A 14,436-nucleotide genomic window follows, 5' to 3' on the forward strand; every position below is an offset into this window, starting at 1 on the left:
AAACAAAACAATAATAAACAAAAAAAATATGGAGAGGCTGTTGTTTCAAACATAGACATGTAAAATGAACGAATATATACATATACATACATATACATAAATGAAAATTAAATACATAAAAATAATAATAATATCAACCTTTAATAATATCAACCTAGAGTCAACCTTTATCTGCATTAAATATAATTAAATTAAATAAAAAATGCCACACCCATCTCCAAATATTATGCATTAAAGAATTACCTTTTTCTTTTTTTTTAGATATTTATATATATATAAAATTAAATAATAAAGTAAACTGAATGCACTGAGTTTACAATTGAAGTAAAATAAAGTAAATCATATAAATAAATATTTATTACAAATAATTTAAACAAATACACTTAAAAAAGTCAAATCAATTACATTAATCTAATAAATGATTGAAACCCACAGCTCGGATTATGAGTGGGTGTTTGGTGCCCTCGAGCGGCTGGGAGGCGACTGACAGTCCTGCCAACCCGGAACTACAGTGCTGTACTGCTCATTCCCCATCGGCCGTGTTATTGTGCGGGACCGTTAGAGGCAGGTAACGCTTCTCTGCTTCTTTTTTTATTTTTTTATAGTTTTTAAATGTTTTTCAGCCTCGTTTCAGAATTACATGCAGATCTACAACTTCTGACAATGCTGATTATATATTTTAAAATATATACAATGTCGCTAGATCGCCTGTTAATGAAGAAAGGGTCGGGATGTCTGAGCAACGTGTCTGTGTAGATCAGGGGTCCACAGTCCCAGAAGAACTGAAGACCCCCAGACTAGTGTGGAGAGTGTTTTCACCTTATCTAGCACACCTGATCAGCTCTAGCTAATAAACCAACTGCTCAGGTGTGTGAGAACCGAGAAAACACGTGCTGGGATTGGGGTTCCCAGGGTTCCCAAGGTTCCCAAGGTTCCCAGGGTTCCCAGTGGGGCTGGGATGATCATATGGGGGATCTTAACTCACTACATGGGTCCTAAGTAACTTCTAGGACTCCAGTGGAGCTCCTCAGTCCATCCAGTAAACCTCAGCTCAGGGGTTACAGTGTGTTAGTCTCTGTTCTCCTCAGGTTTGGATGCTTTTCTGGAGTAAATTAAAAGACTGCAGCTCCAGGGTGAGAGGAGTGATCTACAGTGAAGCAGTCCAGGATCTAAAGTCAAGCCAAGTCAGATTTATTTGTATAGCTTTTTTACAACTGTTGTCGTCACAAAGCAGCTTTGCATAAATAATAATTAATAAAAGAATCAGAATCTCTTTATTTCAGTATAGTATGTTCCTTACACATACAAGGAATTTGTCTTGGTGAGAGCAACACGTATGACAAGTAACAAAAAACACACAGAACACAGATTATTTACAGTCTTAAACTAAAGGAAAATGACACTAAACAATAAATAGGGTAGGGGATAAATTAAAAAAGTAAAAAGTACTAAAGGTAATAAAGAGCTGAAAATATATTTACAGAAAAGAACATCTGTACAGGTGTGCAAAACAGCTGTTCAGTCCGGTTTGGTACAGTTCAGTTGTAAGTTTAGAGGTTTACAGTGGGAGGTGACCACTGTGGTTGAGGAGCGCTACAGCTCTGGGGAAGAAGCTGTTAGCATGACGTGTTGTGCTGGTTTTGATGGATCGCAGTCTTCTACCCGAGGGGAGTGTCAGGAAGATCAGGTGTCCAGGACACCTCCTCTTAGACAGAGATAAAGAAGAAAGAAGACATAACGCAAGACATGAAGGATCCAAGACCCCCAGTGAGCAGACCCCAACGGCGACAGTGGCAAGGAGAACCTCCCTCCGAGCTGGAGGAAGAAACCTTGGGAGGAACCAAGACTCACAAGGGGGACCCGGAGGACCCATCCTCCTCCGGTCACAGGAGGATGGGTCCTCCTCTGGTGGTTGGTGTGGAGCAACAGGTAGCAATAGAAGGGAAGACTGGGGTTCGAATCCTGGTCTGGGTAACTATGCTGCGCTACACCAATAGGGCAAGACCCAATGACTAACACTACATTGGCCCACCTCTGTAATATGAGTAACCGTGTAAGTCGCTCTGGATAAGAGCGTCAGCTAAATGCCATAAATGTAAATGTAACTATTTAAACATTAATGATAAAAATGACCAAACCAGATACAGCAGATAGTTAATAGTGGCGATATTAATATTAATAGTGCAGATAGTTACCATAGAGTCCATTTAGGTTTGAACATGGTCATTAAACAGGTAGCAGTGGTAGGAGGGTGAGCCGCTGGTCTGGTATGGGTGGTGGTGGTCGTGTGGGGGCCTGCTGGTTGGACCGGTAGGTGGCAGCTGGTTTGACGCAGGTAGAGGGGACCTCAGCAGGCAATCTTCCAGCAGGTCGGGCTGGGTGGCCATTTACTCAGAGAAGGTAAAAAAAGAGAGAGTTAGTACTGAGAGGATTTTATGGAGGGCGGAGAATGTTGAGCAGTATCTGAATGTGTCACAAGCATCACAACATCAACTTAAACCCCTGAAAAAGAGATGAGTAGACTAATGTTCATGACTCAATTCACCACGGAAATAGAAGCCCTGTTCCTGACACCTTGCCCTTTTCTAATCTGTCATCATCCACCAGGCTGCATATATGGGAGCACCATGATCGCTGTGGAGACTGGACTCTATATCGGATCTGTCTCGGATCTGAAGGACACTGAAGCTCTGACTAATGCAGGAGTCACCCATATCCTCACTGTGGACTCTGAGGAGCCAAACGTCTCTGGCTTTCACCTGAAATTTGTCCATGCCTTGGATGATTCATCTACAGACCTTCTCAGCAGACTGGATGGCTGTGTGCAGTTCATAACAGAAGCTCTCAGTGCATCTGAAGGCAAAACGGCATCTGTCCTCGTCCACTGGTAAGCTGCAGGGTTTTAGTATCAGTGTGGTGATGATGGGTCAGGAGTGTACTGTAGATGAGATGATGGGTCAGGAGTGTACTGAAGATGTGATGATGGGTCAGTCAGGAGAGTACTGTAGATGTGATGCTGGGTCAGTCAGGAGAGTACTGTTGATGTGATGCTGGGTCAGTCAGGAGAGTACTGTTGATGTGATGTCAGGTTAAGAGCAAACTGTAGGTGTGATGGTGGGTCAGGAGTGTACTGTAGATGTGATGGTGGGTCAGGAGAGTACTGTAGATGTGATGGTGGGTCAGGAGAGTACTGTAGACGTGATGGTGGGTCAGGAGTGTACTGTAGATGTGATGGTGGGGCAGTCAGGAGTGTACTGTAGATGAGATGGTGGGTGAGGAGAGTACTGTAGATGTGATGGTGGGGCAGTCAGGAGTGTACTGTAGATGTGATGGTGGGTCAGTCAGGAGAGTACTGTAGACGTGATGGTGGGTCAGTCAGGAGAGTACTGTAGACGTGATGGTGGGTCAGTAAGGAGAGTACTGTAGACGTGATGGTGGGTCAGGAGTGTACTGTAGATGTGATGGTGGGTCACTCAGGAGTGTACTGTAGATGTGATGGTGGGTCACTCAGGAGTGTACTGTAGACGTGATGGTGGGTCAGTCAGGAGTGTACTGTAGATGTGATGGTGGGTCAGGAGTATACTGTACATGTGATGGTGGGTCAGTAGGAGTCTACTGTAGATGTGATGATGGGTCAGGAGTGTACTGTAGATGTGATGGTGGGTCAGTCAGGAGCGTACTGTAGATGTGATGGTGGGTCAGTAGGAGTCTACTGTAGATGTGATGATGGGTCAGGAGTGTACTGTAGATGTGATGGTGGGTCAGTCAGGAGTGTACTGTAGATGTGATGGTGGGTCAGGAGAGTACTGTAGACGTGATGGTGGGTCAGGAGTGTACTGTAGATGTGATGGTGGGGCAGTCAGGAGTGTACTGTAGATGAGATGGTGGGTCAGGAGAGTACTGTAGACGTGATGGTGGGTCAGGAGTGTACTGTAGATGTGATGGTGGGGCAGTCAGGAGTGTACTGTAGATGAGATGGTGGGTCAGGAGAGTACTGTAGATGTGATGGTGGGTCAGGAGTGTACTGTAGATGAGATGGGTCAGTCAGGAGTGTACTGTAGATGTGATGGTGGGTCAGTAGGAGTGTACTGTAGATGAGATGGTGGGTCAGGAGAGTACTGTAGACGTGATGGTGGGTCAGTCAGGAGTGTACTGTAGATGTGATGGTGGGTCAGTCAGGAGTGTACTGTAGATGTGATGGTGGGCCAGTCAGGAGCGTACTGTAGATGTGATGGTGGGTCAGGAGTGTACTGTAGATGTGATGGTGGGTCAGTCAGGAGAGTACTGTAGACGTGATGGTGGGTCAGTCAGGAGAGTACTGTAGATGTGATGGTGGGTCAGGAGAGGACTGTAGATGTGATGGTGGGTCAGGAGTGGACTGTAGATGTGATGGTGGGTCAGTCAGGAGTGTACTGTAGATGTGATGGTGGGTCAGGAGTATACTGTACATGTGATGGTGGGTCAGTAGGAGTCTACTGTAGATGTGATGATGGGTCAGGAGTGTACTGTAGATGTGATGGTGGGTCAGTCAGGAGTGTACTGTAGATGTGATGGTGGGTCAGTAGGAGTCTACTGTAGATGTGATGGTGGGTCAGAGTGACTTTATTGTCATGCACTTTTATTATGTTTCCCAGCCATGTGGGTCAAAGCAGAAGTGCCGCTGTAGTGACCGCTTACTTGATGAAAACACAGAAGCTGAGCCTGCAGGATGCGTACACCAAACTCCAGCAGCTCAAACCGGACGTTAAGTAAGTGCAGATAAAGTCCGTTTACAGGTTTCTTCTTCTTTTCTTCCCCAAACGTAGTCCAATCCCCACCCACTCGATAGGGCTCCCCTATCACACAGTCAGTTACTAACTGCCAGTTTGTGAACAGTCTTCTTATGTTTTTTTTTTTCAGAATGAACGAGGAGTTTCTTGACCAGTTGGCCCTGTACGAGTCAATGAGCTGTGAGCTGGACACAAACAGTCCGTTATACAAGCAGTACAGACTGAAGAAGGTCACTGAGAAATATCCAGGTATGTTCGGTCTCCACGCTTGTCAGGTTTGCTTGTTTTTTACGTGGTGTTGAGAACAGACCGAGTCTAGATTAGAGGATTGTAAGATTTCAGATTCATGGAGGATTGTTGAGCTCCAGCAAAACACTCCCATAGTTCTGTAAGCAGCTTTGAAGACCAGAAGACTGAGTGATCTTGTGTTTGTCTCCTTCAGAACTTCAGAATCTCCCAAAAGATGTATTTGCCGCTGACCCCGCACACACCCAAAACACTGAGGTGGTCTACAGATGCAGAAAATGCAGGTGAGCTACATTTCAGATCTGCTGAGTTGTGTGTGTGCCTTTGTTTGTTTATCAAGTATTGAAACACACAAACACACACACACACACACACACACACACACACACACTTTAAATACACCAGTTGGTTCAACAACAGCTTTTACCCTCAAGCAATCAGGCTGCTGAACAGGCAATAGCGCAGTGGACCGGTCCACAGTCCACAAGCTATCTCACAAGCTATCTCTGAACTCGCACCCACCCAGTGTATTTTGTAAATAATGTAAACATTCAGATTTATATCAAATATGTATATTTAAACATGTAAACGTACTTGATGGCGATGGTCAGAAGCCAATCTGCACCAGGAGCCCTTCGAGCCTCAAGTACGGCTCGGCTCGACCCGCCATCCTTTAAGATCCACGGAAGATGAGCGTCCAGACTTTTTTGTGTCCTGCACCAAAGTGGTGGAATATTATTTACATATTATTTACAGATAAAGTAATTTTATTTCTATATTTACAGTATTTCTATTTGGTAAATATCTGTGGTCTTTTTAATTTGATTTGACTGTCTCAAGCTTTGAGCTATACTGGGTCTTGCAGTCTGAGTCCAGTCGAGACCCCAGGTATTTAGGGGCACTTGCCCCATTGTCCCGAACAGTAATCCATCTTTATCATCACACCCCCGCCCTATACCAACACACTTACTACTGGAGACCCTACGCATAAAAGACTTTCCCCCACCCACGCTACACCTATATTCTCACCCATTCAGTGTCTTTTGTAAATAATGTAAAAATTCAGATTATATCAAAACCAGTATATTTACATGTTTAAGCCAGTGAGGTATTGTAAATAGAGAGTGTGTATAATATGTGTAAATGTGTAGTATAAGTTAATGTGTAAATATTTCTATTATTTTCAGTATTTCTATTTTGTAAAATGTGTTGTTTTTATGTATTACTGTGAGGGACGATGCATCAAAGCTTTTCACTCACCTTTACACCTGTGTAATCTGACGTGGCAATAAACAGGATTTGATTTGATTTGACTTTGATTTGACACCAATCAGTTTTATTAGTAATCGAGTCATCTACCGGGAAAGTAATCTTGTCAGGCAAAAAATGGGCTTAAAAACTAAACAATAACAAACCAATCAGAGCCCGTCAAATATTTCAAAGGCTTTACTGTGAAAAATCAAACAGAAAAACAGCCTTTAAAAAGACCCTAAAACCCAGAACTCAGACATAGTAACTACATGTGCATTCCATATTTATGATGTGTGAACAGTACAGCAGCACTGCTCTACCATTACATGAGACATACATTTAGACCCCTTCATCTGAAAGACTTCAGCTCGGTTCCTCCAGGTTTCTCCTGGACGCCCCCCAGTCCAGCCAGCACAGCGTGGAGGATATGTTCAACTCCATCAGCAGCAGCAGCAGCAGCAGCTCACCTGATTTACCATCATTAAGCCCTGATTTACCACCAAACCAGGTGTTGATCTGAGGAGAACTCTAAATAACACTAGACTCCATGAGAGAGGAGAACTTTGGAGATGTTCTAATGATGAACACAGTGATTGAGAACCACAGCACTGTTCTACCATTGCTTACGCTGCTTGTGGTCTTTTTTCCAGACGGACGCTCTTCCGCCACTCCAGCATCCTGAGTCACTGTTTGGGCAGCGGTGCGTCTGCCTTCTCCCATAAAAGGGTCAGTGTCGGGAGTCCTGCAGGAGATCAGAAACAGTGCACGTCGTACTTCATAGAGCCGGTCCAGTGGATGGAGGAGGCGTTGCTTGGTGTGATGGATGGACAGGTACAGCTCATAATCTCACGCACCTGAAATACTTCTGACCTGTTGACTAATCCACCAGCCTGACACCACATTGTGCATTACACAGCCTTCTCTGGTAAATCCAGTATGAATCTGCAGTGTGTGTGTAGTAGTGTGTATGGTCTGACAGTAATCACTGTGGAGTGATATTAATCCAGTATGAATCTGCAGTGTGTGTGTAGTAGTGTGTACAGTCTGACAGTAATAACTTTGGAGTGATATTAATCCAGTATGAATCTGCAGTGTGTGTGTAGTAGTGTGTACAGTCTGACAGTAATAACTGTGGAGTGATATTAATCCAGTATGAATCTGCAGTGTGTGTGTAGTAGTGTGTACAGTCTGACAGTAATCACTGTGGAGTGATATTAATCCAGTATGAATCTGCAGTGTGTGTGTAGTAGTGTGTACAGTCTGACAGTAATAACTGTGGAGTGATATTAATCCAGTATGAATCTGCAGTGTGTGTGTAGTAGTGTGTACAGTCTGACAGTAATAACTTTGGAGTGATATTAATCCAGTATGAATCTGCAGTGTGTGTGTAGTAGTGTGTACAGTCTGACAGTAATAACTGTGGAGTGATATTAATCCAGTATGAATCTGCAGTGTGTGTGTAGTAGTGTGTACAGTCTGACAGTAATAACTGTGGAGGGATATTAATCCAGTATGAATCTGCAGTGTGTGTGGAGTAGTAGTGTGTACAGTCTGACAGTAATAACTGTGGAGTGATATTAATCCAGTATGAATCTGCAGTGTGTGTGTAGTAGTGTGTACAGTCTGACAGTAATCACTGTGGAGTGATATTAATCCAGTATGAATCTGCAGTGTGTGTGTAGTAGTGTGTACAGTCTGACAGTAATAACTGTGGAGTGATATTAATCCAGTATGAATCTGCAGTGTGTGTAGTAGTGTGTACAGTTTGACAGTAATCACTGTGGAGTGATATTAATCCAGTATGAATCTGCAGTGTGTGTGTAGTAGTGTGTACGGTCTGACAGTAATAACTGTGGAGTGATATTAATCCAGTATGAATCTGCAGTGTGTGTGTAGTAGTGTGTACAGTCTGACAGTAATAACTGTGGAGGGATATTAATCCAGTATGAATCTGCAGCGTGTGTGTGTGTAGTAGTGTGTACAGTCTGACAGTAATAACTGTGGAGGGATATTAATCCAGTATGAATCTGCAGTGTGTGTGTAGTAGTGTTTACAGTCTGACAGTAATAACTGTGGAGGGATATTAATCCAGTATGAATCTGCAGCGTGTGTGTGTGTAGTAGTGTGTACGGTCTGACAGTAATAACTGTGGAGTGATATTAATCCAGTATGAATCTGCAGTGTGTGTGTAGTAGTGTGTACAGTCTGACAGTAATAACTGTGGAGTGATATTAATCCAGTATGAATCTGCAGTGTGTGTAGTAGTGTGTACAGTCTGACAGTAATAACTGTGGAGTGATATTAATCCAGTATGAATCTGCAGTGTGTGTGTAGTAGTGTGTACAGTCTGACAGTAATCACTGTGGAGTGATATTAATCCAGTATGAATCTGCAGTGTGTGTAGTAGTGTGTACAGTCTGACAGTAATAACTGTGGAGTGATATTAATCCAGTATGAATCTGCAGTGTGTGTAGTAGTGTGTACAGTTTGACAGTAATCACTGGGGAGTGATATTAATCCAGTATGAATCTGCAGTGTGTGTGTAGTAGTGTGTACGGTCTGACAGTAATAACTGTGGAGTGATATTAATCCAGTATGAATCTGCAGTGTGTGTGTAGTAGTGTGTACAGTCTGACAGTAATAACTGTGGAGGGATATTAATCCAGTATGAATCTGCAGTGTGTGTAGTAGTGTGTACAGTCTGACAGTAATAACTGTGGAGGGATATTAATCCAGTATGAATCTGCAGTGTGTGTGTAGTAGTGTGTACAGTCTGACAGTAATAACTGTGGAGGGATATTAATCCAGTATGAATCTGCAGCGTGTGTGTGTGTAGTAGTGTGTACGGTCTGACAGTAATAACTGTGGAGTGATATTAATCCAGTATGAATCTGCAGTGTGTGTGTAGTAGTGTGTACAGTCTGACAGTAATAACTGTGGAGTGATATTAATCCAGTATGAATCTACAGTGTGTGTGTAGTAGTGTGTACAGTCTGACAGTAATAACTGTGGAGTGATATTAATCCAGTATGAATCTGCAGTGTGTGTGTAGTAGTGTGTACAGTCTGACAGTAATCACTGTGGAGTGATATTAATCCAGTATGAATCTGCAGTGTGTGTAGTAGTGTGTACAGTCTGACAGTAATAACTGTGGAGTGATATTAATCCAGTATGAATCTGCAGTGTGTGCCCAGGGGTGTCCAGACCTTTGCAGGAGCCTGTAGAAAGGTGTGTAAAGCTGTGTGTGAATGCTCTCTTGCAGCTTCTCTGTCCCAAATGCAGCTCCAAGCTGGGCTCCTTTAACTGGTATGGTGAGCAGTGTTCGTGTGGACGCTGGGTGACCCCTGCCTTCCAGATGCACAAGAACAGAGTGGATGAGATCAAACACATCAACATATCAGCCCTCAAGTGACACTGCTGACCATTCAGTACCACCAATAAAGGTGTATATCGTTCCAGTGTTGTGTTTTTTTTAATTTTTTTATTTTTTAATTTGTTCCTGAAAGAAGAAAGAGAACGTCTCTGGGAGTTTGATCACTGCTGCAGTCATTGCATGATGGGTATTTTTACTTTCTTTATTTATCCACTAAGTGGCGCCATACTGCTGCTGTCCTAATGCCGCTTCTGGCATATGCAGTTTTGGTAACCTAGCATTTTTTTGCCATCCTTCTTCTGATAATAAAAATATGGAGTAATATACTTTAAATTACCTTAGAAATCATTTAAATACATCTAGTAATGTAAGTAATCAACATTTCTGGACCGAAAAAAGTGAAAAGCTTTGAGTTTTGAAGCTAATAGATTTTCAAATGTGGGTCAGGAAGAGAAAAATGTTATTTTTAATCTAATCTTAATATCAGTCTAAACCTAATTCTAATACTAAACTTCATCCCAAGCCTAATCCCAATCCTAAACATGAACCTGGCCTTAACCCAAACCTAAACCTTCCCCTAAACCTAACGTCTGCCAAACGTAATCCTTAACCTAATTTAATCCCAATCTTAAACCTAACCTTAAATTCGGTCTAAACCTTTAAGCCTTAATCCAAACTCCGTGCTAAACCTAGCTTTAAGTAACCCAAGCCTAATTCCATACCTAAACTTCACCCTAATCTTAACTGCAACCTAACCCCAGTCCTTAAAATAACCCCAAACCTAATTTAAACCTAATCTGAAATTTAACAATACTTCTATCTAAACCTAATCCTAAACATAATGTTAACTCTAATCTTAAATTTATATCTAAACCTAATCCTAAACCTAACCTAATCCTTAACATAAACCCAAACCTAATCCTAAACCTAAACTTAATTTATATCTCAACCTAAAAGGTAAAGGTGCACGTATTTGTCACTGTACAGCGAAATGTGTCCTCCGCATTTAACCCATCTGGTAGTGAACACACACACACACACACACACCCACCCACCCACCCAGAGCGGTGGGCAGCCAACTCCAGTACTCCGGGGAGCAGAGAGGGTAAAGGGCCTTGCTCAAGGGCCCAACAGTGGCAGCTTGCCAAGACCGGGAATCGAACCCACAACCCTGTTATCGATAACCCGGCGCTCTAACCGCTGAGCCACCACTGCCCCTAGTCCCAAACCTAACCCAATCCTAAACATCAATCCAAATCATAAATATAATCCAAAACCTAACATCAGCCTAAACCCAATTCTATTCCTAAACCTAATTTAAACCTGATCATAAACCTAACCCAATCCTTAACATTGCCCTTTTCTTAATCTTAAATCTAACCCTAAACTTAACATCAACCCAATCCTAAACCTAAATGAAAACTAATCCTAAACCTTACATTAAATTCGGTCTAAACCTAACCCAATCCTTAATGTCAACCCAAACCTAATTTTAAATCTAATCCTAATCCTAAATTAAACCTGATCCTAGACCTAACATTAACTTCCGTCTAAACCTAATCCTAAACCTAACATTAACATTTACCCAATTCTAAACCTAACCCAATCTTAAATCTAATCCTAATACTTACATCAACCTAAACTCCAAGCCTAAACCTAAATTAAACCTGATCCTAGACCTAACATTAACATTTACCCAATTCTAAATCTAACCCAATCTTAAATCAGTCCTAACATCAACCTAAACCCAAGCCTAAACCTAATTTAAACCTGATCCTAAACCAAAACTTTAACCCAAACCCAGTTCCAAACCTATCACTAACCTTAACTTCAGTCTAAACCCAGTCCTAAGTCTGACTCTTACCTAACAGCGCGATCTTCACGAGTCGAGCTCCCAGTTCCTCAGCAGGTTCTGGTGCAGCACGTGAAGACTGACCCACTCAGATGACGTGTAAGCGGTCATTCATTAAATTCTGACCACACACATGTAAGGGTTCTTGTCCAGCCTGAGGAAGTTCTACGTTTTAAAACCTGTTTAATTCAGATGGTGAAAAACTCTCCAGTACTGAATCCGTTGGTCGCTCTGAGTTCAGGCTGAAGTCCAAAACACACAAGCAGGCCCACCCCAGGAGAAGCCATGAAGAAGAAATTTATGACCCAAGTCAACGTCCAGCTCTAAATCCTGCTGAAGCGAGTCAGTCCTCAGAGCCGAGCTCTTCCTGTTTGTGTTCGACTGGTTCCTGTTCCTGCTTGTCTAATGAGCTCCACTCAAGGCTGTGTTACGGTAATTTCACCACCGCACGACAAATTACACACACAACTCTCAGGCTGAGCAGTGCAGTGAACAGTAGGCTATGGTTGCCGAGCAACATAACAATAAAAATGACAATGATTTTTTTTTTTTAAAGGGTCAATATCACAAAACCCTTTGATTTTGAATTTGCATTGTGTAGCTGTTCAGGAACAGTTAACACACTACATGTCCAAAAGTTTGTGGACACCTCGTCTAATGAATGCATTCAGCTACTTTAAGTTGCATACATTGCAAAAACACACACGCAGAGCTTGTCTTGTCCCTGTAGAGAGAAGTACCGCCAATACAATAGGACTTAATCTAATACTTTTGGGTTGAGGTGGGGTGGTGATCAGTCATCCAACATCCTGACCTCACTAACGCTCCTATTGCTGAATGCAATCAGACCCTCACAGCAATGCTCCTCCAGAATCTAGTAGAAAGCCTTCCTCTTCTCTGAACAGTAGAGACAGTTTCTCCAACAAAAGCAGGATCGACTCTTTTTAATATCCTTGATTTCAGAAGAAACAATGAATGAGCAGGTGTCCCAATACTTTTGTCCATTTAGTGTCTGTTGTCCGAACAAGTGATGATACAAGTGAAAGAGGCTGCCAATGGACTAAACAGAAATGGCCTGGAATGCTCAGCAACTCTGAAAACCTGGAAGACCACAGAAGGCCGCTAAAGTAGATGGTCTTCCCTGGAGAAGACAACCCCCTTCGTGATGTCTCGTCCAGTCAGGAACGCTGTGGAGGAGGTAGGCGTAGCAGGGAGTGAGGGTGCTCCACACCACTCCAACACTACAACACTCCAGGACTGGACGGCTGGATGAAGGGGCCAGAGATGGCTGCTGAGGCCCAGTTCTCAACTCCACTCTGAACTGGAATGATGGCTATAAACTGGGGCTAGCGAGGGCAGAGAGGGGCCAATACTTTTGCAGCTTTCTGCACATCTGATGTTGGGCTTGTCGTGAGCATGTGCCCTGTTTAGGCCCCATCGTCAGTAGTAATGTAGAGTGCGGGAGCCCCAGGGACTGTCTAGGGGGGAGTCGTCAGATCCTGTCAAGTTTATGAGGGTCATATCCCCAGTGTAATGACCTGACCCCCACTTGAAAGTGGTGAGAGCTGTCCTGAATGAGTGTGTGTGTGTGTGTGGTGTGGTAGTGACCATCTGATTGATTGAGTTGAGTGAATGATTGAGTAGCTGTTGAGAGGCAGCGAGAGGCATTTCCTTACCTTGGGTTTGGCCCGAACAGAATTGAGAGAGAGCTCTGTAAAAGCATGAGGGGTCTTCTCCTGCTCTGAAAATAGCCCACAGGATGGGCCAGTTCATCCACAAGATGGGCCAGTTGCCAGGATTGGGACCCACATCCCAAACAAAGATGTTCTACTGGATTTAGACCTGGTGACTGGCGAAAAACCAGCCTTTCCAAACCTTTGCTTTGAGACCTGGTGCGTCATCATGCTGGAAGTAGCTGTTAGAAGATGGGTACAAGGTCAGCTGTGGTCATGAAGGTATGCACATGGTCAGCAATAGTACTGAAGTAGTGAACAGTCCCAAATGTGCCAGGAAAACCTTGCCACTGCCTCCACCAGCCTGGACTGTCAACACAAGGCAAGGCGAATCAATGGATTCCAGCTGTTGGCACCAAACTCTGACCCTACCATCGGTGATCCTCAGCAGAAATCCAGGCTCATCACACCAGGCTACGTTTCTCCTTCAGTCGTCAGCTGTCCAGTGTTGGTGAGGCTGTGCTGAGCCACTGCAGCCTCAGGTTTCTGGTCTTGGCTGAAAGAAGTAGAAGTTGACAAGACGTTTTTCTGCTCTCTGCGATTGTACAGAGCGGTTATCTGAGCTACTGTTGCCTTTCTATCAGCTCCAACCAGTCTGACCATTCTCTGTTGACCATCTCTCATCAACAAGGTGTCTCCATCTGCAGAACTAGAACAGGGTTACTCAAATATGTATCTCACAGGTCAGAAAGTCCATAGAGAAAAATTCTACACTATAATGACAAAAGTATTGAGACACCTGCTGATTCATTGCTTCTTCTAAAATCAACAAGGCTATTATAAAGAGCTGGTCCTGCTATTATTGGAGTAACTGTCTCTACTGTCCAGAAAAGAAGAAGAGGAAGAAGAGGGCTTTCTACCAGATTTTGAAGGAGCATTGGTGTGAGGATTTGATTGCATTCAGCGACAAGAGCGTTAGTGAGGTCAGGATGTTGGATGATGATCACCACCCCACCTCGTCATCCCCAACTCATCCCAAAAGTACTGGATGGAGCTCCACCACCATCATTCCAGAGAACACAGTTCTTCCACTGCTCCACAGCTCCTCAATGCTGGGGGGCTTTACACCCCTCTATAGCCCACGCCTGGCATTTTTAGGCAGCATGGAGCCGATAGGGTCATCATGTTTATCTGCTCCAGAGAGTCCTATTCTATTGGCAGTGCTTCTCTACAGGGACTAGACAAGCTGTGTGTGTGTGAACTTGCACATCT

At 43.4% G+C, this 14,436-nt stretch overlaps 1 protein-coding gene across 3 annotated transcripts; it reads left to right on the forward strand.

Annotated features, from left to right (window-relative positions):
- The first annotated feature begins 540 nt into the window (after window positions 1-540).
- dusp12 (dual specificity phosphatase 12) lies at window positions 541-9,721 on the forward strand. 3 transcript variants are annotated; one of them, XM_072691473.1, is made up of 7 exons: window positions 541-568; window positions 2,608-2,887; window positions 4,635-4,748; window positions 4,900-5,018; window positions 5,212-5,299; window positions 6,917-7,097; window positions 9,529-9,721. In XM_072691473.1, exons 2-7 carry the CDS (start codon window positions 2,628-2,630, stop codon window positions 9,676-9,678), a joined length of 912 nt encoding a protein of 303 aa, XP_072547574.1. In that variant the 5' UTR covers window positions 541-568; window positions 2,608-2,627; the 3' UTR covers window positions 9,679-9,721. The 3 variants fall into 3 exon arrangements, with proteins under 3 accessions (XP_072547574.1, XP_072547573.1, XP_072547572.1); XM_072691472.1 differs by having other exon boundaries at window positions 542-564; XM_072691471.1 differs by lacking the exon at window positions 541-568 and adding an exon at window positions 615-1,971.
- Window positions 9,722-14,436: the final 4,715 nt, after the last annotated feature.

This window comes from Salminus brasiliensis, chromosome 11 (genome assembly GCF_030463535.1).
Source record: "Salminus brasiliensis chromosome 11, fSalBra1.hap2, whole genome shotgun sequence".
NCBI classification, from domain to species: Eukaryota; Metazoa; Chordata; class Actinopteri; order Characiformes; family Bryconidae; genus Salminus; species Salminus brasiliensis.

Excerpts from the sequence above, each read along its gene's own strand:
- dusp12 (XM_072691471.1), top strand. The coding sequence starts at position 1,644 with ATGGATCGCAGTCTTCTACCCGAGGGGAGTGTCAGGAAGATCAGGTGT. Across the intron at positions 1,972-2,607 it reads GGGTTCGAATCCTGGTCTGG|GCTGCATATATGGGAGCACC; the intron begins GTAACTATGCTG and ends ATCATCCACCAG. Across the intron at positions 2,888-4,634 it reads GCATCTGTCCTCGTCCACTG|CCATGTGGGTCAAAGCAGAA; the intron begins GTAAGCTGCAGG and ends TATGTTTCCCAG.